The sequence below is a fragment of the Chrysemys picta genome, chromosome 7 (genome assembly GCF_011386835.1).
Source record: "Chrysemys picta bellii isolate R12L10 chromosome 7, ASM1138683v2, whole genome shotgun sequence".
Taxonomy (NCBI): Eukaryota; Metazoa; Chordata; order Testudines; family Emydidae; genus Chrysemys; species Chrysemys picta.
The window spans coordinates 105900772-105924869 of record NC_088797.1 but is presented as its reverse complement, the minus strand read 5'-3'; the positions used below and the strand labels follow the sequence as shown (position 1 = coordinate 105924869).

The following is a 24098-nucleotide window of genomic DNA, read 5'->3' as shown; positions in this document are numbered from 1 at the left end:
TTATAATTCTAATGTACAACCAGGCACAATACAATCATCATCTAAGTTCTCAAAACGATACTCAAATGCAAAACCTTATCTCTGACTGCATGCTGACATTATATAGACTTAAAATTGTATGCATGTCTATCAATAATTATCTGAATCTGACTGAGGTTGGAGCAAAGTTTTCCATTTGAGTGATTTCAGGGAATTGGATATGTTTTTGTCAGTAGTTAAGGAATTATATATTAATTTGATATATCAGGCTTGATAGCATCCTGAAAGAAAAATAAGAAGGACGTTCAGAATTGTACTTTAAGACACTAGAAGTAAAAAATTCTTATTAAATATTTAATGTTTCCCATTGGAAAGTGAGATTCCCAAAGAATGCTTTAATGTACAAACAATAACCAGTGCTTGTTTTGCAGAAGTATTTTTCTTTAAGAATCATCTACACTATAAACTGTTCTGCATTTTAATCATAAATAGAGTTACAGAGAAATAGGTTACATTAGAGCATACAAAGTTGGATTAATATTAGTGGAGAAAGCTTTTGACTAAACAAATTAGATGATGAAAGACCTAAAGAAATTAGTAGAGCTGACCAGAACATGGAAATCCCTTCCCATGGAAAATTTCATGTTTTTGAAAAAAAAAAAATTGTCCTGAATTGGGATGTTAGGTCAAAAGCATTAAATGTCTCACGGAAAGGGATTTCCAGAAAAATTCCACACTCGGCCAAGGGGACACTCATGAGTGCACCACATTACAGGGCCCTTACTAATTAACCTTATGACCTGGAACTGACTCACAAAAGGGTGAAATGACTTCCCCAAGGTTACAAAGCAGGCTAATGTCAGAGCACTAAAAGAGTTTAGTTCTCCCTTCTGGGATGTCTCAGGAGGACCTGGGCCCACCCACTACTCCAGGTCCCAGCACAGGGACCCTGTAGATAGCAGCTGTTGCTGTGTCCCTTTATCTAAGTTGTGCTGCTGCTCTAATTCCCTGGGCAACTTCTCCATGGCCCTGCACCGTCTTCACTCTTATCTCAGGGCTTTGTCCTGATGGAATCCCTGCAACTAGCTCAGGGCTCCTTCTCTCTCTCTCCCTGGCTTCTGGCAGCACTACCTCATCTGAAATCCTGCAACTCCCTCAGCCAGCCACACACCATCTGCACTCCTCTAGCTCTAGCAAGGAACTGAACTCATTCTGGCCCAGCAACTCTTCTTATACTAGCCTGCTAGGCCCTGATTGGCTGCTTCCCACACAGCTGCTGTAGGCAGCTTGGAGGACCCCTCTTCTGCCCTTTTCTGTGGTAGGGTGTGGCAGGGCCACCGGCCTCCAGCAGGGGGCCTCGGGCCTAGTCCACCTCATTACAGGCCCACTTCTTCAAGGTGCTGATTTGAGTGTCTTTTGTCAGATGTCTAATGAATAAACTTAAGTTCTAAGAGGGGCTGGCCAGAAACTGAAATTTCAATTCGTAGGAAATTCTGAAATTAAAAAAAAATTGTTCTCACATGGTACAAAAAATGAAATTTCAAAATTTCCCACAAAACAGGAATTCCAAAATTTCATTTAGAAACAGCAGCTTTTCATTTCAACCTTTTCAAAATGTTTCCAATGCTCCAACAGCTTCCCAGAGCTGTGGCAACTCACCAGATGGGGAGCTGGGCAGCTCAGCCCTGGAAGCACTGGCTATGGGGCAATCAAACTGGTAGTCTGGCTGGTAGCTGCCAGGCGGTCTGCTGAGGAATCAGGGAAGCTGGTAGGAAAACCAGGTTTACAGTAGCAGCTGGTGTCCGTGATTTTCATTGGAATTTCATCATCATCATCACATTCTCATGGAAGCTTTCGATTTTAACAAATTGGTATTTTCCAGTGGAAAAACATTACATCTGAAAATTTCAAACCAGTTCTTGTTCTTTTTTTAAATCAGGTCATTGTTTTACATAATTATTTAGCAACGTTTTTGTAAGACGTCTGATATGAGTTTTGAATGGATTAACATATTACAGAAGGTTCATTATAGTGTTAATTTAGATTTAAAACATGGTTTTAAAAATTCACACCATTGCTGATAAAAGTTACATATTAACAATGGAGGCAGTAGCTCTGATTTCAGGATTGCCAAAATATACTTGAAAGATGAATGTAAAAACAAAACAACCAAACCCTAACATTAATTAACAAAACTCAGTAATTTTGGAACTAGTCTTTTAAGAAGATAAACCACAAGGAGAGTCTATTGTCATTGATGCAAATGAATGTTACTAGCATAAACATTCCCTATGCGTTTTCTGCAATATAGACTTTCCAGTATAAAATACATTGAATATTTAATAGTGGGCACAAGTTGATTTATAAATACGTATTATCGTATGTTAATATTCTCAGTTTCCATTCTTTGGAAATACTGTAATGTAGTAAATATGAATAATCCTGCCTGTAATACTTACTACATATTTCTTTGTCACTGTAAAAATGTGGCCTGCAAATGCCTCCTGCTGGCCAGGTGCATGCCTGAACTGTTTTTGTGGTGCCCTCCACCAGCAGTTTCTCTTTTCAGATGGATTTTCAGTGACTCAGCCCTCCCTCAGTCTATATGTGAAACAAATAGAAAATAAACCCCTTCTGGGGTAACACAGTCCAACAAATGGTTAGCCCCCCACCCCACCCCGAGGTCCTCTATCCCATCTCTGGGCCTGTTTGAGCACTTTCCCCCTTCTTGGGATCCACACAAAACTAGTTGCCTCCTCAGCCCTTTGCCACTCAGCCTGTGGCTGGTGAAGGGATCTGGCCCTCCCCACTACTCCGGGTCCTAACCCAGAGACCCTACAACTAGTAGCCACCTGTTGCTTCCTTCGTTAGTGTCTATTGCTGCATTCCTTGGGCTGCTTTCCACTCTGTCTCATCAGCTTCTTGGGTCCTTGGCCTGTTCCCTGTTTAAGCCCCCTTGCCTAGAGAGTCTCTTCCATGTTCTCTCAGGGTTCTTTCTCACAGGCCCTTCACCTCATGAGCTTATAACAGTCTCTGGCCCTTCTTGTCAAGTCTCTCTCTCCTAGGCCTCAGTGCTTGGAGAGCTTCACAGTCCTATCCCTTCTTAGGCAGGGTTTCTCCCCATTCTCCGTACCTGTGGAATCTCCCAGCCTTCCACTCCTTTTGGTCCCAGCCAACAACTGCTCTGTCCAGCTGCTGCAGCTTCCTTAGCCAGCCAGGAACATCATACTTCCTCCTCTGGCTCCAGCCAGCAACTGAACTGTCGAGGCCCTTCAACTCCTTTTATATGAGCCTTCCCTTCAGCCTCTCTAGGCCGCTTGGAGGACCCCACTCTATTGCCTTTTTTCTGTGGCGGGGTGTGGTAGGACTGCAGGGTCTTCCCGAGGGCCTCAGAGGGTACACCCCATCACAGTCACCATGTTGAAATATATATACTATATATGTTATGCAAATATAATCCTTGATTCTACACTGGAAACCTCTAGTACACAACCCTGAGCCTTTGAACCTCAGATAACATCAGTGGATTTCACAAGGTCAGTGAGAGGTCCACACTAGTGGATCCCAATGCAGGATCAGAGCCTACAGATGCAAGCATTATAGCTCAGTATATACTTTTCTTCCTTATGAAGAAAGCTTTCTTATAAAGAAGATTGACTTTCTATCACACAGTTTGTCTTTCTGCCATGTGATAATTTTAATTTGTTTTTATAAATTCTTTAATATAATGTTTAACCTAGGTTGTGTTCTTTTCTTCTTTCATAAGATCAAATACATATCAAAATAATGTGTAGTCTGAAATTTATCTTTTTAAAGCTAATTTTGTAGAAAAAATTACCTTTTACGCTGCACATTATACATGAAAAACTAGCCCAAAAGGAGTCATAGTATGTTTAGATCTTTAATTTCCTGGAAATTTAAGCCAATGGACTCAAAACAGGAAAAATATCATTGAAATATTCCTTAGAGTTTTGCTTGGCATATTTAAATAATAAAATTAAAAAACATGTTTAAATATTGAACTGTTTATTATTTTCTTTTAAAAGTTCATTAAAACCCTAAAGGCTTCTGCTGTGCAGTTGGAGCAAAAAATAGTCAACTGTGAAGGGTAAAAATTGTATCTTTTCAAAGAGAGGTTATGATAGTAGGGTACCAGCCTTGCATATATTCACACACTCAAAATACATGTCTGTTTACCAAATGCCTGAGGTTTGTACCGTTCCAGTTATGAAAATTCATCTACTATTCAGAAATCAACCTTGCCCTTAGTTATTGGCAATAAAAAAAATGAATCTAAAGACTTTCACTAACTTGTCATCCTTCAATCTTTTTTATAACATCAGAAACTTGGAATTGCTCTTTTATCCTCATAGTACAGTGTATGCACATACATCACGATCTGTAGATATATGCATACATATCATACATATAACATACACATACACATCTAATCACATATGTACATATTATGCATTATGTTATTATACATACAGCTGGTAGCACCGTTTATTATTAAAGTTGCCTGACACTTCCCATTATAAACCCTGTTTTCAGTTGCTTATAACTTTACCAATCTTTAACCCATGTGGGTTGAGTTTTCCATGCCAGATGTCTGCCTCAGGTGGAATTTTCTTTGGAAGATTTTAGCTGAAACAGTTCAGATTCCTGAAAATAAAACTATGGAAAAATACATTGTTATGCCCATATAAAAAAAATTCTGGGGACCTTTTCTTTGACACTCTCTAATGCATCTATGCTTTGTAGCAGGGATTAAAAATTTGGCAAGGAGGTGAGTCTTTTGCTGTGCCTGTGAAGATCCACCCATCCCAAGTCGGCCAAGTTATAAGCCTTTGAAAAATCACATTTCGCACATGTGTAGTAGACACTTGCTAGACTGTCCTGTGGCACCTTTGAGACTAACAGAGTCTGTTAGTCTCAAAGGTGCCACAGGACCCTCTGTTGCTTTTTACAGATTCAGACTAACACGGCTACCCCTCTGATACTTGCTAGACTGCAGCTAAATTCCCCAAAGATTCCGTCTGTACTGGGCATGCTCTAGCCTTGGGTAAAACAAGAATTTCCCTGCAATTGCAGCAGCTCTGCGCTATTGTGGGTTGTCCTGGGTCCAGGTTTGGGCACCTGAACTAAGAGCAGGCATTTGGGGTTCAAGGCGAGCTAACAGGGAACCAGTTAGTCAAACCTCAAAACCGTTGCACTGGAAAATTTCATACCAGCTCTAGTCACTATACACTTTCCAACTTCTGCAACAAATGAAGCAGGGGGCCATCAGACAACAGCCTTCTTCCCTGCATAACCATGGTTCATACCCAGAGCAGGTCTGTCCTGAGTACTGAATGAGGCAGGAGTCCTGTGGAGAAAATAGTATGTGATTTCCTGTGGAGAAAATAGTATGTGATTGTGTAATTAGAGGCTCTATCAATGCATATGCACAAGGGTGCCGAATTAAGGTTACAGATGCAACATCAGTTCTGGCATTTCCTAACTTTTCAGTGCTTGACTTTGCAATCTTAATAATAATCTTTTAATGTACTTTTTTGTGGACATGTATACACAGTATGCATATGTATATGATCCTGTAAAGTGTATGTACAAGTACTGCCTGTGTGTACATGTGTGGCATACACATATTCATGAAGTAGAACTTCATCAATTTGCATTATGATCATTTGTGAATTACTAAGATTTGCAGTGAATGAGGCAGGCTGTACATGGTAGTGGATGATGGTGTGATCTACAAATGTGATGATATATAAACACACAGAGAGATGCTTATCAGTGTGTGTAACCATCTAATAGTAAATTTGCCTCAGAACTGGGAGGTACACAGTACTGTTCATTAACAGTTCTGCATTAAATTTTAGCATGAGACAATTACAGTTTGTCATTACCTTCTTTCCCCGTCGTGATAATGATGGTTAACAAAAGATCTCTGGACTAAAATTATACTTTTGTTGGGGACTGGGAAAATTAAAATTTGTTGTTTGACAGTAATATTTCATTGGTCTAAATAAACCAAATTTTCCTTCAGGTTTGTGCTTGAACCTCTTCTGCCAAAAAAGATGCATTCTAGGTCTCAAGATAAGTTGGACAAGGATGACCTAGATAAAGATAAGAAGGAAAAGAAGAAGGAAAAAAGGAACAGCAAACACCAAGAGATATTTGATAAAGAGTTGAAATCTACGGATATTTCTCTGCAACAATCTGAAGCAGTGATCCTTTCAGAAACGGTAATGTTAAGAAACAGAGTTTTATTTAATTGTGGGCAATAACTCGGACATTTTTTACAACACAGAAGGGTCATTTTGACAGTTCATTTTCTTTTTAGACTTAAAATAACTCTGAGAAAAAATTCTATACTCTTTAAAACATTAATTAGTGTACCAAAAGTAGATATTTACTAAACAAAAAGAACAGAATAATGGTATTTCGTATAGACTTTCTGTAAGACTTTTATATATGGCCTTTTGAAAAATACAATAGTTGATATAATTAAAGAAAATTCAGTTACACCATTCATAGCAGGGATTCTTCTAGTTGTTGGTCATGTGAGATTCTGATGGTTCTTCCATGTGGTTTCAGTTATCTTCTGCAAGATATAGTTGGTGGATATATTGTGCAGTCATTTTATATATGGCAATTACGTATTCTTTATTCCTGAGGGAATTCTGCACCAAAAAATTAAAAATTCCATGTACCATATTTTACATTCTGCATATTTAATTTGTCAAAATAACACTATATATAATCACCCCAGTTTCAATTATTTCGTTAATTTATTTCAAAATACCTTTCAGCAACTCTGTCACGATGCAGACACACAAAAAATTCCCCCAGGAGTAGAGTTAAAAAAAACCCTACAACAATCCAGTTCCTGTTTCTCTGCCCCTCCCCACTCCAGAGCCCAGCCAGGAGCCAGACACCCATATCCCTTCCCCCAGAGCCCAACCGTGCCCCCCCCCTCCAGCCCAGACACCCACACTCCTATACCCCCCAGCTGTGGAGTCCACCCCCACCCCTCCCAGCCCAGACACTTGCACACACACCCTACTCTCCCAGAGCCCAGGAATCCAGATGGAGAAACAGCCTGATGCTGGGTCCAGGGCTTGTGTGGAGTTTCCTGCATGCTGCCTTCTTCCTTCAGGGTATGCCTGGAATTGTAGCTGCCTGGAGCCCTCCAGCTCCGTTCCCCTTCCACCGGCAGAGTCTTCTATTTGTGAGCTGGGCTCTGCCAGGTCCAGCAGCTCCTAGTGGTAACCAGCAGCTCTGCAGCCCATTTCTATGGGGGGGAGGATAGGGTTACCATATTTTCTGCCTCCAAATGGAGGACACTCCACGGGGCCCCGGCCCCGCCCCCAGCCCCGCCCCCGCCCCAACTCCGCCCCCCCAAAGTCTCCGCCCCCTCCCCTGCTTCCCGCGAACATTTGATTCGCGGGAAGCCTGAAGCAGGTAAGGGGGGTGGGGGGGGGGGGAGGCGCGACCCCAGCCGACCACCCCCGGCCCGCCCAGCACTGCCGGCCCCCGGCGGCCCAGCGCACCCCCGCTATCCCGGACCGGCTCCCGGCCCCGCGGCCCAGCGCACCCCCCGGCGGCCCGGCCCTGCGACCCCGGACTGGCACCCGGCTCCGCGACCCAGCGCACCCCCCCCCCCCCCCGCTACCCCGGACTGGCTCGCGGCCCAGCGCACCCCCCCCGCTACCCCGGACCGGCCCGCGGCCCCGCGCACCCCCGGCTCCCCGCCCGGCCCCGCGCACCCCCCCCGCTACCCCGGACCGGCTCCCCGCCCGGACCCGCGGCCCGGCGCACCCCCCCCCCCGCTACCCCGGACCGGCTCCCCGCCCGGCCCCGCGGCCCGGCGCACCCCCCCCCCCCCAGCTAAACCGGCCCGGCTCGCGGCCCCGCAGCCCGGCGCACCCCCCCGCTACCCCGGCCCATGGCCCGGCTCCCGGCCCGGCCTCGCGCCCCCGGCTCCCCGCCCGGCCCCACGCCCGGCCCGGCACCATGCCCGCGACCCCGGCCCCGGCCAAAGAGGCCCCGGCCGAGCCCTCCATCCCTCCCTCCCGATTTTCCCGGACATGCCCGGCTTTTGGGGATTTCCCCCCGGACGGGGATTTGAACCCCCAAAAGCCGGACATGTCCGGGAAAATCCGGACGTATGGTAACCCTAGACAGGACACTAGATGGAGAGGGCTCTGAGTTACTACAGAGAATTATTTCAGGTAGTGGTGGGTCTTGCCCACATGCTCGGGGTCTAACTGATCACCATATTTGGGATCAGGAAGGAATTTCCCCCCTGGTTAAGATTGGCAGAGACCCGGGGGGGGGGGGTTCACCTTCTTCTGCAGCATGGGTCATTTGTAGGTTTAAACTAGTGTACATGATGAATTCTTGTAACTTGGTCTTTAAAGCATGATTTGAGGACGTCAGTAACTCAGCCAGAGGTTAGGGGTCTATTACAGGAGGGGGTGAGGTTCTGTGGCCTGCGATGTGCAGGAGATCAGACTAGGTGATCACGATGGTCTCTTCTGACCTTAAAGAGGATGAGTTTATAACAACAAGCAACCATTGAGTGATCCATCCCCTGTTGTCCACTCCCAGCTTCTGGCAGTGAAGTGTGGAGTCCCTACTCTCTGCCTGGCTTCATTTTATGTGCCCCTCTTTTCACCCACTCTTCTGTTTCTGGTATGTGACTCTTCTTGACTTTGATGCCCTTTGGCTTTTCAGAGGGGTCGGATTCCTGGATCTGAGCCTGACCGTACAGCTTTGATTCTGGGTTGGATACAAAACCAGACAGAGCTTTTTTTTGTTGGTTTTGGTTCAGAAGCAGCCAAACTATCCTGCAAAAGAGCTCAGGAGACTTGACTCCAGTCTGCATCTGAATTCGGACCCCTCGCGCTAACCTAGTCTGCATCTGAGTGCCGCTACTGCCTTGCCTCTCGTTCTAATACCCAGGGTGTTTTAATCCCTCTAAATGGCTCTATTATATTTTTACAACATACAGAACAGAGTACGGAGTTGGTGGTGATTAGGGGGAGGGGTGGGAATGTGTCATAACGAACCATTCAGGAGCTCAGAGGAAAATATTTCTAGCCATTGTGTCAAATCCTCTTTGAAATGACATACATTATTCATCTGACTTTGCTTCCGCAGATCTCTGTATTCAGCTTGTGAGAAGGGGAATTCTGAGGCTCTCTGCCCCATATAAGGGATTCAGTGGACAGGGCACTGGGCTGAGAACCAGAAGACCTAGGTTCTGTTCCTACTTCTGCCAGTAGCAAACACTCAGATATCAAATGTACATAACCTGCTGTGGCAAAAATCCTGCAGTCCTGAGCTGAACAGTGCTGGAGAGACAGAAACCAGGCCTGACTGGGGGACCTTCCCATTTCTTATTTCAGTGTCATGTCTCTGTAACGTGCACTGCTGAGTGGAGCTGGTGATAGGTGCTTACTGTTCTGTTTCTGGCATACTCCCCCCGCTACCCCGGACCGGCCCGCGGCCCCGCGCACCCCCGGCTCCCCGCCCGGCCCCGCGGCCCGGCGCATCCCCCCCGCTACCCCGGACCGGCTCCCCGCCCGGCCCCGCAGCCCGGCGCATCCCCCCCCCCGCTACCCCGGACCGGCTCCCCGCGCGGCCCGGCGCACCCCCCCCCCCGCTACCCCGACCGGCCCCGCGGCCCCACGCACCCCCCCGCTACCCCGGACCGGCTCCCCGCCCGGCCCCGCGGCCCGGCGCACCCCCCCCCCCAGCTAAACCGGCCCGGCTCGCGGCCCCGCAGCCCGGCGCACCCCCCCCCGCTACCCCGGCCCATGGCCCGGCTCCCGGCCCGGCCCCGCGCCCCCGGCTCCCCGCCCGGCCCCACGCCCGGCCCGGCACCATGCCCGCGACCCCGGCCCCGGCCAAAGAGGCCCCGGCCGAGCCCTCCATCCCTCCCTCCCGATTTTCCCGGACATGCCCGGCTTTTGGGGATTTCCCCCCGGACGGGGATTTGAACCCCCAAAAGCCGGACATGTCCGGGAAAATCCGGACGTATGGTAACCCTAGGGGAGGAGGAGGGAGGAAATTCTGTGCAGAACATTAATTTCTGTGCAAATTCTGCATTGCACAGTGGCACAGAATTCCCCCAGGAGTAATTCTTGGAAAGCCATTTTTAACAGAAACATACATACATTTTCATCAGTTCACTGGTGGTTGTATGTAAAGATATTTATTATAGCGTATCTCTTCTTTGAACTGCACCCTTCTTTCCAATTTACCAGGAACACCCCACTGGTGTATGTAAATGCTGAAGTTTTATTTTTTAAATTGAAAATTAATCCGTTTTTTGCTAGAGTAGTAACCATAGCCTTGGAAGCTCAGAAGGGGCATCTATTTTGAGGCTGTTGGTTTAAAACTTTGTCCTCAAGAAATAGGTATAATGGTCTCTTCTCTGTGTTAGTGTCATGACTACTAGAGCAAACTTCCCTGTTAGCAGGATCCCTGTCTGGTAGCTGGAGTTTTGCTGTGTGCACTCTGAACAGACCTCAGCAAGAACTTAAATCAGAATCCTTGTGCTCTCCATGGATTTGACACAAAGACTATTGAAATTAGAGTTTTCCCCTTTACTTCAGTTGGTTTTGAGTCAAGCCCTAGGTTTGTTAAAAGGGAGATTCTCTCTACCAGATCTAGCAGGGGGAGCTTTCTTAGCCTCTTCTCAACCGGAAGACACATTTTGCATAAATTTCCAATGTGCCTCATCTGTTTGGCACAGTGCAGTCAACTGTGTGACTATTAGGGTCTTTTAGTAGTCATATTTTGACTGAATCTAGGTCTTGGCTCACCTTTGCAGGGAAATAGCCAGAAGTCTCTCAAAGTGAGCACAGCCTGAGCAGAACTCTTCACTTTGCTGCACAGTGGTACAGATACATGTTGGTGTTGCCATTTAGGACTCTTGACAACTAAATTATTCATATTAAGATCCTTCCAAGCAGAATTTTCTGTCTTCAGATAGCAGATCTCCATTTAGCTAATTGAATCAGCCTATCCATCGTATAAAAGGGTGGGCTTAACTTCACCGTATTTGCTTTCCTTACACTAGTGAAAGGGAAATCAGTTTTAATTTAAAATGACATTAACCTGCTCTGTCTTAAAAGAAAAGGTCAGTTATTTTGCAAGGACTTATGGTTTCTCCTTTGTCAAGTCATATTTTCCAGATATATTTAGCAGTACAGGAAAACATACTGTAGAAGGAGCTGAGCCAGTGTATACACTGAATGATATTTGCAAATAGCCAAATATAGCCATCACTATCATTTATCTGTCTTGATCATTCTTTCTGAATCCTGAGCTGTCCTCCACACTGAAACAACTGGACTGCACCTCTCTACTCAGAAATATTTGAAGCAGCTCAGACTTGTCCTGGTGTCTCCAGCACTTGCCCCACACCCCTCCTGTCTTTGTACCAGTTTCTCTGTCTCCAGGGGTACAAGCAGAGCTGCAACCACACCTTTTAAGGCTGATTTTGGGACATCAGCCTTCACTCCTAAGGGCAAAATCATTCTCTCTGTCACTTGTCAGGATGAGCAGGCCAAATGGAGAAAGCTGAAGACCAAGAGGGGCTCTCTAGGTATGTTAGGTACTTACCTGGCTCTCATTATTGTAGTATCTGAGTACCTCACACCTTTAATATACTTATCCTCACAACACTCCTGCAAGGTACTATTTCCTGCCATTTTACAGATAGGGAACTGAGGCACAGAGAGTCTAGCCCCCAGTGGAAGCTTGTAGCAGAACAGGAATTTGAATACTGGCCTCCTTAGTCCCAGGCTAGTGCCCTAGCCACTGGACTACCTTTTGTCTATAGAAGCAGACCCTTTCAGGAGCCACAGAAAGGGAGCTCTACCATGATTGCTCCCAGCCTGTGGACCCTCACACTGTCAGAGAAAAGGGCCCAGACTTTGGGACATCTGCTTCCTCCACATCAGCTGAGTCTCTTCCAGAGACACCTCTACACGGTTGGAAAGGAGAAGTTTCAAGGTTATATCCCTGGTTCTGAAGTTGTAATTTGGCAAGGACATTTTTCTCTTAGAAACTATTCTTCCCCGAGAGGAAGAACTGAGCTGTTTTAAGGATGTTGTCCGCCACTTCCTTTCCACCTGTAGTTTGGAAGAGTTTAAGGGGTGAATAGCACAAAAGTGATCAAGAGTCCCATTTCCTTTTATGAATTTCATCACCCCTCAAAGAAGGGAAGCTTGGCTTTGAATCATGAAAAACTTGAACAAGAGAAGCTGGAGAGATTCTCCCCCTCTGACATGTTTGAAACGATGGGGAAGAAGGTGGTAGCTAGCCACCATCAAGATCCAGTCAGAGAAAGAGGATAAGTAGGCTATATTGCAAAAATAGGCCACTGTTATAGTGAAATAAGTGTGTCAACAACACTGTCCCACTGTTTTAACTAAATCAGTTTAAATCATGCTTTTAGTTAAACATGTGTGGCTTTCTTACATAGACATGAGCTAAGAACTCAAATGAATAACATTACTGACATATGGGATTGTTTGCTCTATTCTCAGACCCTCAGATAGGCAAAAAAGACCAAGATAAAATTTGAGACAACAGTTCAGATAAGGGAGATTATTGGCAAGAAGTCTAAACCATAATTTCAGGACATCAGTAACTCAGCCAGAGGTTATGGGTCTATTACAGGAATGGATAAGTGCGGTTCTGTGGCCTGCATTTATGGCAGGAGGTCAGACTAGATCAGGGGTTCTCAAACTTCATTGCATCGCGACCCCCTTCTCACATCAAAAATTACTACATGAACCCAGGAGGGGGGACTGAAGCCTGAGCCTGCCTGAGCCCTGCCAAGGCCAGAGCCCCACCACCTCAGATGGGGGTGCCAAAGCCCAAGGGCTCCAGCCTGTAACCTGTGCCCCACCACCCAAGGCTGAAGCCCTTGGGCTTTGGCTTCAACCCTGGGCGGTGGAGCTCGGGCTTCAGCTTCCACCCCAGCAAGTCTAATGCCACCCCTAGCAACCCCATTAAAATGGGGTCACTACCCACTTTGGGGTCCCAACCCGCAGTTTGAGAACCACTGGACTAGATAATCATGATGGTCCCTTCTGACCTTAAAGTCTATGAGTCTAAGAACAAGATAGTCCTTTTCAGCTGAGGCCTGACCTGACAGAAGTAATTAACACCTGGAAGGAGGCCTCATTCCTTGAAAGAAAGAATTAGGGAGATCCTAATAGGGTGGCACCCACCTCTCACAAGCACACGTTGGTTGAGTGCATGTGCCTGCAGTCTCTCAATTTGTGGTGACCCTTATTGTTGGGTATCTCAGATAGGTTTTCAGTGACTCAGCTTCTGGCCAAGTTTCACACACTGTCTGTATGTGAAACAGAACAAACTTCTTCCCGGGTATAGAGTCTTTAACATGTCCCAGCCCTGCTATGGGGCTGTACCCCCAGGGCTTCCTCCCTGGAGACACTGTCTTCCTGTGGCCTAACCTGGGCTCAGTCTTTACTCAGCCCCAGCAGCCAGCCAGGAGCTCTCTCTTGCTCCCCCAGTCCCTGCCAACACTGAGCAGTCCATGGTCCTGCTGCTCTTTCAGCCAGCCAACCAGGAACACAGTCGTCTCTCCTCCAGCTCCAGGCAGCAACTGATGACTCCAGCCCTGCAGCTCTTTTTATGTGAGCCTGCTGGGCCCTGATTGGCTGCTCCCTGCAGTCTCCCTCATTGGCTACCTCCCCGCAACCACTTGAGGCTGCTTGGAGGACTTCTCTTCTGCTCCTCTCTGGGACAGGGTGTGGTGGGACCCTGAGACCTCCAGCAGGGAGCCCCTGGGCCTAGTCCACCTCATCACAGAGGTAAATAGAGGTTGAAAAAGACAGAATGTCTGAGCAAGCTAAGAGGGAGAGCTCCCAGGGAACCATTTGCTTTGAAGAAGAATAACAATGGACAAGATAAGTTAGGAATGTGGAGATCAGCTAAGGAATAGGTCAAATGTGGACAATGCATGGACAGAGCATGCTGTATAAGTAGGGCCCGATGAAATTCACAGTCCATTTTGGTCAATTTCACAGTCACAGGATTTTAAAAATCATAAATTTCATTATTTCAGCTATTTAAATCTGAAATGTCAGTGTTGTAATTGTAGGGATCCTGATCCAAAAAGGAGTTGGGGAGGTTGCGGTACTGCTATCCTTACTTCTGTGCTGCTGCTGGCAATGGTGCTGCCTTCAGAGTTGGGCAGCTGGAGAGTAGCAGCTGCTGGCTGGGAGCCCAACTCTGAAAGCAGAGCCACTGCCAGCAGCAGCAGCGCAGAAGTGAGGGTGGCATAGTATGGTATTGCCAGCCTTACTTCTGCGCTGCTGTTGGCAGGGTGCTGTCTTCAGAGCTGGGTGCCCACCCAACAGCTGCCATTCTCTGGCCACCCAGCTCTGAAGGCAGTGCAGAAGTAAGGGTGGCAATACTGCAGTCCCCCTAAAATAACCTTGTGACCCCTCTGCAACTCCTTTTTGGGCCAGGACCCCCAATTTGAGAAACACTGGTGTCCCCCATGAAATCTGTAAAGCGTAGGGTAAATGCATACAAAAGACTAGATTTCAGGGGGGGAGACCAGATTTCACGGTCCGTGACGTGTTTTTCATGGCCTTGAATTTGGTACGTCCCTATGCATAGCAGGGCCGGCTCTGGCTTTTTTGCCGCCCTAGGCAAAAAAGCCTCCCGTCGCCCCCCCTCCCCTCCCGCGGGGACCCTGGCCGCGGGCCGCTCTCCCCAACCGGCTGGAGCACCGGGGGGAGGGCGGCAAGCCCGCCGTGGCTCCGCTGGCGGCCAGAGCACCGGGGGGAGGGCGGCGAGCCTGCCGCGGCTCCGCTGGCGGCCGGAGTGCCGGGAGGAGGGCGGAGAGCCTGGCCAGGGCTGCGCTCTCCCCGGCGGCCAGAGCGCCGGGAGGAGGGCGGAGAGCCCAGCCGGGGCTGCGCTCTCCCCGGCGGCCAGAGCGCCGGGAGGAGGGCGGAGAGCCCGGCCGGGGCTCCGCTCTCCCTGGCGGCCAGAGCGCCGAGGGGAGGGCGGAGAGCCCAAACGGGGCTCCACTTTCCCCGCGGTCAGAGCGCCAGGGGAGGGCGGCGAGCCCAATCGCGGCCCCGCTCTCCGGCTGGAGCGCCGCACCGCCCCCCTCCAGGTGCCGCCCCAAGCACATGCTTGGTGGGCTGGTGCCTGGAGCCGGCCCTGATGCATAGGGATTGTTTCCTGCAAAATAACCAAAAGCAAATTCAAAAATATGTGATGTAATGTGTAGTAAATGCCATGAAATGTGTAAATGTATGCAAAGGGAGAGGGTTTCTGTGTAATTTTGGAGCTGTGATTTACTCTGCATCCACAACCCTGCATTTGAGGCTAATCAGTTCAGCTTTTGGATCCCAGAGAAATGTGCTTCCAGAACTGGACAAGTTCTTCTGGATAAGCTGAGTGGAAAAGGTCTTGAGGGAATCCCTACATTCTGGAAGACACAGGTTTTAAGGAGAGATTTGTAGGTTATGGAACTGAAGGAAGTATGCCAATGTATCAGTCTGGGGCTACTGTGTATATCTGAACACCCTGGATGCATTCAATTTTGAGTGATTTTGAGGGGTTTTGGGAAAGAGGACTAATTTAACATCTAAGACAGTGGATGGATGGAAGAAACATTTTCAAAGAAAAAATTATTTGCATGAAACTGAGCTTAACTATGCTTCATGATGGCAACTAGGCTGTCTCAGTGCATTTGTTGCTAGCATTGAGAATTTCAGGCTATTTTTTTTTTACTGTAATTTCATTTTAAAAGTATACATTAAATAAAACAATACATGTGTGCCTGCTGGAGTGAGGAAAAGGCAATATGTTTAACAACCAATTCTGCATCCCTGACTTTTGATTTTTAAGTGTTCTTTAGTTTATAACAGATTTTTTACTATGATGGAAGTTGTTGAATATCAGAGTATAGTCACAAAAGACCAGGAATAACTCCAAACACTGAACAAAAAATTAAAAACTGCCAGACTACATGCTCTAGTTCATAAAAACCTGTGCAGGAAAGGGGAAACCCATGATTTTCCTCAGTACAATTCTCATTAAATCTAAAACATGTATCTTATCATTGCAATATTACAGTCTAGATCTAGGGAAATGTCTTACTTATCACAAGATCAACAGCTCAATAAGAAGTGCTTTTCTTTACAATGTAACCTGCTGTGTTGTAATAATGTGTGTTTCTGCTCAGGCTATGTGACACATTATGGTGAAACCATCACATTTTTATGTTTTTGTCCTAATGCAGATCAGTCCACTGAGACCACAAAGACCAAAGAGCCAAGTTATCAATGTCATTGCAAGTGAAAGACGTTTTTCTGTCTCTCCGTCATCTCCAGCTCCTCAGTCAACACCACCTCCAATCACTCCAAGGACCAAACTTCCTTTCAATTTACAGTCCAGTAAGTTTTTTTTTTTAATGAAACTTTGTTTTCCTAAAATATTTTGTGCAGAATGAATTACAGTTCAGCCCCCTTACTCTGAAATGTTTCAGAATCAACTGAATCACTTAGGTCAGATCAACATGAGGATAATCCAATGTGTACATTCACATCATGAGGTATAAGGGCATGTTGGGGAGTTAACAGAGATATGGTTGTTTAAGCTATATTATTACAGATGATGATTTCTGTGACCAGATCACTTGATCATATTTACATTTCTTACACGTTTTAATATCAGAATAAATTTAAAATAATGGGAATATTGTTAATTGACTCACTCTCTCGTGACTGTATTTGTCACATCTCTTTAGAGATTTGGTGTAAAAAGTTCAGTGACTGGAGATTTGGTTACTATCCTCTCTACCTCTCTATACATAGGAAACATACCACTTTTTTTAACACACACACAGGCAGGCCTTAATCCTGCAAAGCATTTCAGGTGATTTATAAGTGTTACAGTCAAATATTTCATCAACATCTGTTCCCAAAGATTCTCACCAGCATGCTCCAAGTTCTCGCTCTGAGTTTTACCGCCACTGGCCATAAGATGTAGCTTGCAGATACATGCTATAGTAAGGAATTTACTCCTTAGGCCTGTGCTATGGTACACCTCTTGTGTTTGTCAAGAGACAAAAACTATTTTTGACTTTTTACTAAAACAAGAAAAACTGCTTAAAGAAATAAGTTTTCTGCTCCTTTTCACAGAGTCATTTTTTTTAAATGTTGTTGTTTTATAAGTGCCTAAAGATTCATGCTGTGCTGGCTTCTGTAGAGTACAAAGGTTGAAGGAACAGTCTCCAGCTACTGTAGTTAGTACCTGAGGTGGACTTTCCTTTTGTGTGTAGTAGCTACAAGACATAGAATAGCTTGTCTTTTCCCTGCATCTCTCAGTGAATTCTTCTGTAAACTTTCATACTTTGGCTTCAGTCTTCAAGAACTCCTATTATATAACTGGATGGACTATAACCAGGGGCGGCAGGCAGGCGGCTTTAGGTGGCGCGCCTGCAGGCGGTCCGCTGGTCACGCAGATTCGGCGGCATGCCTGCGGGAGGGTCGCTGGTGCTGCGCCATCGGCGTCCCCGCCACCAAAGCCGCAGGACCGGCGGACCTCCCGCAGGCATGCCGCCGAAAGCCGCCTGCCTGCCGCCTTCACAGCGACCGGCAGGCCGCCCCCTGTGGCTTGCCACCCCAGGCACACGCTTGCTGCACTGGTGCTTGGAGCTGCCCTGAGTATAACTCCTATTTTGTGTACAAAGTCAGCTTCCACAAATCGCCTTGGCAAAGTGACCTGTTGTTGACACTTAGCTAAAAATCTCACTGGGCACTAAACTAGTAAAGAAACATTTAGAAAATAAGTCCTTTTTTATGCGTGTGCTGAACTTCTGTTACAGATAGCAAGAATTACAGATCTGGCAAGTTCACGTTTGCTTTATTTATTTCCTTTGATATTTCAAAGTGCTTTATTTTTAAATAAGCAAAACTTACTGGAAAGAATGTTGACACACAGCAAATTTATAAACCATAATCTGAGACTTCTGTATTCCACGTAACTGTATCAACAGAATTCACTGTGTGTAGCAGAAGTGTGTTATAGAATCTGGGGGAGAGGGAGGCTTGTTTGTTTGGGTTTTTTAATTGTTTCTAGACCTCCTGGTTGGAAAGATAACCTCAAAAAGGTGAACCAAGTGTAAATCAAATGTTGCCTTCCTGAGTTTCCAGACTGAAACAATAATTCTGACAGGTATACATTATTTTTCAGCTCTGAAATCCAAAAATGACAATCTAGCATATTGAAAACTGAAAATTTGGACACATAGCATAATCTGAATTACATTTCACAGGGGCTACTGTGCTAATTATATATTCATTTTCATATTTAATGAAAGCTTCAGATACATTTTTAAAATGGAGGTCATCACATAGTTTTGAGAATGTTTCTACCAGATTGCTGCAGACTCTAGGACCTTGCTCCATTATTTAGGTCCAGCTTGCTACAGAGTACACAGAGCCTTGACCTTAATCGTTCAAAGAATTATAGCTCTAACATTTTTAAAGAATTCCAGGATAATAGATTATTTTTGTGAAGCAAGCTGGCTAAAAACAGTTAATCTTATATTGAGCACTGAGAATAGTGCTTGCTTCTTGACTATCTAGGAGAATGAAAACTACAATTTGATAATCTGCTCCACAGAACCAAAGAAGGTAGAGATGAAAAAGACTTAAGTCATCTAGTTGATCCCTGCCAGTGGAGAATTGTTCCTAATGGCATATAGTAAATAAAGATAAGGGATACACAGACAACATTGGATGATTGTCATCTCTGATAAAGTACCCTGCACAGTTGTAGCAAAAATAAATTATTAGACTTATTTACACTTAAATGTTCAGAAATCAAGATGAATTCAGGCTTTTGGGTTCCAAGAGGAGGTTGGTAGGGGGTACATTGTCTTCAGAAGATCACAAATAGACATACAATATTGAGGCAAACAGTTCCTCCCCAAATCATAGCAGTGAAATTATGTGGTTTTGTTTAAATAACTTTTTGCTGCAGTAAGGTGACTTTTGTGACTGCCCATTCAGGCCAGAGACTTATTTTATGTATGTTAATTGTCTGCTAAGTGAAGTGCTGGACTTGGTCCATGGCTAAATTTGAACTTTGATTTTAAATGAAAAATAGAGTGTTACAAATACTGAATATATCAAAATCCTTCACTTTGGGACGTATCCTGCTCCTTCTCTGTAAGTGTGCAATGCTATCTGGCAATGGAACTGGGGGATCCAGGCTTTGGGGAGGCCAGGTAAGAGGTGCATACCCCCTACACACTGGTAACTCAGGTACTACAGGGGGACAGAGTTATTTGGAAGAGGAGCATGGATGTGGCTGGAATAAAATCTACTATTATGCAGTTCCAGCCATGGTTGGGGGCCACTAGGAATTGTCAAGGCTAGTCCATCTATTAAAATGAAGTAGTGTCTCCACAGGTCATCTCCTCTGCTGCTCCTTTGTCTGAGGAAATGATTCCTTTTCTACTCTTCCATGGATCTCCCCAGTGCCTATCTGAGATTCACAGGCTGAGACTGGACAAATAGATTTGGCCCTAAAGAAATAGAGAACCAGGTCTTCTCATACTCTTAGCAAATACACTAAAATGCTTTACCAGAAATTCCTGTATAATTTCTATGACCAGAAATTAAAATCAAATGAATTAAGAGTTTGAAATACAATTATAGCTACTCAAAATAATGTAAACATCAAAGGCATCTGTTTTACTGAGGGCTACATTTGTGCTCTGTTTACTCAAAAGTTTAATTTTCTAATCAAAGTAAATTTGGTATTAAATAGAAAATGTGATCATTTTCCTCACCTTAAAGAATTAGCTCTTCTATGACAGCACTGAAATTATAAACCAGGCTATTTTTATGTTAATCTAAGTAAAAATATGTGTGTGCTTCATTAAGCAAAGTGTTTCTTAAACTTAAATTGTATGAATATGTTAGTTTTGTCTCCCTAACTCAGGGATTACAGTTGTGTACATTTACATTTTACAAGTAAAATTCTGCAAATGGTTGAGTTCTGTTATAGTCACTGGAATTTCACCATTCTAACTGACATCAAAATTTTGACCTTTTATCTTCTTGGTAGTTTTTAATGGTTTATCCACAATAGCATACAATGATTTATTATTTAATATGTACTATACTATCATTTAATATACCTAGGGGAAGTCTTCAGTACACTTATATTTCTCTATTAAAGAGGCATAAATCTCCTACTTTAAGATGTTTATTTAGACATAATGAAATACTCTTTAACTCTCTCTGGAATGATATGATTAAATGTGAAGGCATTTAAATGTTCCTCTCAAAAACTACAGTTAGGGTTAAGTCTACAGGTTAACCTAGGGTTAAACATGTGCATGTAGCTAGTTTAAGTTAAATATGGAAGAACATCAACCCAAAAAAAAAAAAAAACAGACACTTATCAAAACTGCATACCTACACAAATCTTACTTCTGCCAAGGTTCTCCAAATGTTCCACTAAATCACTGTGGAAGTATCATTTTATTTAATTTATTACTATTGTATTGTATTAAATTTTGTTGTTAAGAAGACACATGGCATATGACTGTCATGGAACTTGATTTTTCCCATGAAGAGACAGTCTTTCCCGTCAGGAGCTTAAATCTCTAAATAGACACACAAGACCTGGGCAATCTGAGAAGCCTGTTTGAAGCATTATTTTTGGGGGGGGGGGGATGTGGGGGATTCTGATGATGTGTTTAAGAATAAGTGGGTTTTGAGGGGTTTGTAAGACGAGGTGGTGGGGTGCCTGCTACTTTTGGATCTGGGAGGGAGTTCCAAGTGTAGGGAACAGAATGAAAGGAAGGATGAGAACTAGAGAAAAGGAGACAATGGGAGAAGTGAGGCAGGATTCATTGAGGAGGAAGTAGACAGAAATGAGAACAGTGAAGCAGGCAGCCATAGAATTGCTCAGGTCCTTGAAGGAAATGACAAGTTTCAAGTTGAGGAGGCCATTGGAAGAATTTGAAAGTGATGGATGTAGCTGATGTAGTCTGAATGGAGATGAAATGACAAAGAGATTTCAGTGATAAATCAATACAACTGTCTTGAAGCTAAAGTTGTACTAGTGAAGAAAATAGTAAGGTAGGCCATTTGGGAAAACCAGAAAAGACACACAATATAAGATATTGCCAAATACTCTACATTAAAAAAGAATCAGTGTAAACAAATCCTCCATCTACTAAAAAAAAAATCCGCCTCTAAGTGACAGCAGTTTCCCCAGTTTATAAACAAAATGATGTATTATAAGAAGGGCCTTATCAGTGCTCATTCCTCTGGCAGAGCTCTTGCTTAAACGAGTGGAAGATTTGCCTGTGGAAGAATGGCTGAATATGTTCCTGTGGGTGAAATTTACCCCTGTGAGGAGGACCAGCACAAGACCTATACACCACTTAGGCCTTCAAAACAAGACTTAATTAGAAGTTAAGTGGTGCATAGGCCTAGTTCTGATCTTCTTCACTGGGCTAAATTTCACCCTGTTAATGGTTGTTCCCTACCTTCTGTGAGTAAATTAAAAAAAAATCTGTTGTACATTCTCTTGGTTTATAACGTTAGTTATTTAAACTAGTAATGACTAATATAGGTTACTGGGCTAGATGGACATTTGATCTGACCCAGTATGGCCATTCTTATGGTGCTCTAGATTTTGAAAGTTTTCAATAGAGATTTGTGCTTAATTATGGACTTCTTTAGTGCATTTAATTTTTAAAAGTCTAAATTTCTGAAAGTAGAAAAGTAAATAAAGCTCTGCTCTGTTATATTCTGTGTATACCTTGGAAAATTATTCACATCACATTTTCAATACTGTACAACGCATAGACACAGAGGTTACAGCTAAGACAATTTTATTTGTTTTAAATGATCTGTGAATATCAGCAAGTAAAATCTGAGACAAGTGACAATGTTGTACAATTTCCTTTTTTATTAAACAGTGAGAGACCTTGTCAGTGTTGATACAAACTGTACACTTAAAAGTTGACCGACCCTGACATAGTGATCCTTACTTTCATGATTCCAGCAGTTTCTTTTTTTAATTTAAAAGCTATTGTTCCATGAGCAGCAAATAATTATACAGTCTATGAAATGAAGAGTGGGCAAATGGATGCATGGGCACTATCTCTATCATAGCATTAATGCCTGAAGGAACATTCTGCATCTTAAGATTGATTTAAATGATCCAGAGACTTAAATGTTAATGTTTACAGATCTGGAGCTGAATGGTATCTCTAGTTTGGAAATGGCAGACATTCCTCCTCCTCTGCCTCTCAAAGGTAGCATGGCAGATTATGGAAATCTCATGGAAAATCAAGAATTGATTAGCCCTACAACACCCCCCGCTGCACATCAAAGGGTAAGTCTTAGAGGTACAACTGATTTTCTGCAAGTTTATTTGCAACATTATACTGGCCAAGAACATGAAGTTCTATGTAATGCTGATAGCAGACAGGTACGCATCCAAATGATTTCTACTGCTACAGAACAGTGTATTAATCAGGGCATGAAGGAATGTGGTGGCTCATTCTAAATGACTTGTAAGTAAAGTTAGATTCATTCTGGAGGAGAAAACTAAATATAAAGCAAAACACTGTTAAATATGTTAGCAAGGGAGCTTAAAGTGACAGGATGTAGTCAAAGCAGCAAATTAGTTTTTATACTTTTATACAATTCTATTTCAGGAGAGGAAATAAAGTATGTTTCTGACAGCTTTACATTTTTTAGTTCTATGTCATTTCCTATATAGGCAAGCTCAGTTCCCCCTGAAAGGAGCAGATCCCTGAAACATTTTTCATCATGAACATATTTTTCAGATTCAGGCAGGGGCAGATACTTTTTCAGCTTTCTTATTTCTCGAAAGCCACTAGACTATATTGCAGCTATTAAAAATAATTTGATTTTCAAAAAATCTTCAGCACTTTTGGAGAAGGCTATCATTTGGGCTTTGAAATGTGGAACTTTTTAGAAAAGAGATATACAGTCATATGCAGGAATGTTCCCCTGTGTAAATTCTTAGTAAGAATGATTTTTCAGTTTACTTATCAGAGATATGCACAGATTTGTTTGAATTAACAAAATTATTCTGAAATTTATCCTTCAAATAATTTGTTTTAAAAAAGCTAACGGAAACTTGATCGAGTCTGGAAGAAAAGTTAGGTGGAAATTTCCCCATTTTTATAGGTGAAGAATATGGTTTACAGAGACGCTACAGGCCAGATTTTTCAGACGGGCTGAGCAATTGGAGTTGTACATACTCTCCACTTCTGAAAATCAGGCCCTGAGTGACTTGCCAAAGATCATGCATGAACCCAGATTTTCTGATTCCTTGTCTTGTGCCTCAACTGCAAAGGTAATTTAATATGATCATCAATTCTGTGGACAAGTGCTAGTGAATTTATTCAAGTACAAACAGGAAAGAAACATGCATAATAGCTAAAGCACAGGTCTGAGAGTCAGAAGATAAGGGTTCTATTCTGAGATTTTGCCACTGACTTGCTGAATGATGTTGGACAATTCACTTAACTTTTGTGCTTCAGTTTCCTTATTTTTAAAATGGGGATCATAATACCATGCTTCATTGGGACTTTGTGAGGTTTTACACATTTTTTATAGTCCTCCAGAATGTTTTCTCTCTTTTACTCTGGTTTGCTAAAATGTCCTGATCCCTAACAACCAGTTTCTGAGGGAGCTCAGGATTTGAATACAACCTGAAAAGTTAATCAAAAATAAATTCTAAATCCTTAGATAATAAGCTCCTGCAATTTTATAAGACAACAATTGAGTGCTTGGCTCTTTATCTAGATTTCATAAACTCTTCAAGAGCAGAAAATCTGGGTGAATGAACAGTGACAAAGTCTGTGAAATAGATTTGAAAACAGATTTGAAAACAGATTTGACACAAAGCTGGAGGGATTATATTTTATATAATTTAAGAAAGGCTTCCAATTTTATAGCAATGATTGCATTTATTTCACTTTGTACTTGGACCCCAGTAAGATTATCAAAAGCATTGGTGCAGGTTGTGAAGATTGG

General features: G+C 43.8%; 1 protein-coding gene across 2 annotated transcripts in view; it reads left to right on the top strand.

The window, feature by feature from the left end:
- The window catches only part of DOCK1 (dedicator of cytokinesis 1), a 538667-nt gene that overhangs the window by 503328 nt on the left and 11241 nt on the right, over positions 1-24098 (top strand). For both annotated transcript variants that reach the window (XM_065552235.1, XM_065552233.1), the window contains exons 49-51: positions 6029-6227; positions 16295-16448; positions 22277-22422. In XM_065552235.1, coding sequence (XP_065408307.1) covers positions 6029-6227; positions 16295-16448; positions 22277-22422 — 499 coding nt within the window. The remainder of the gene's footprint in view (positions 1-6028; positions 6228-16294; positions 16449-22276; positions 22423-24098) is intronic.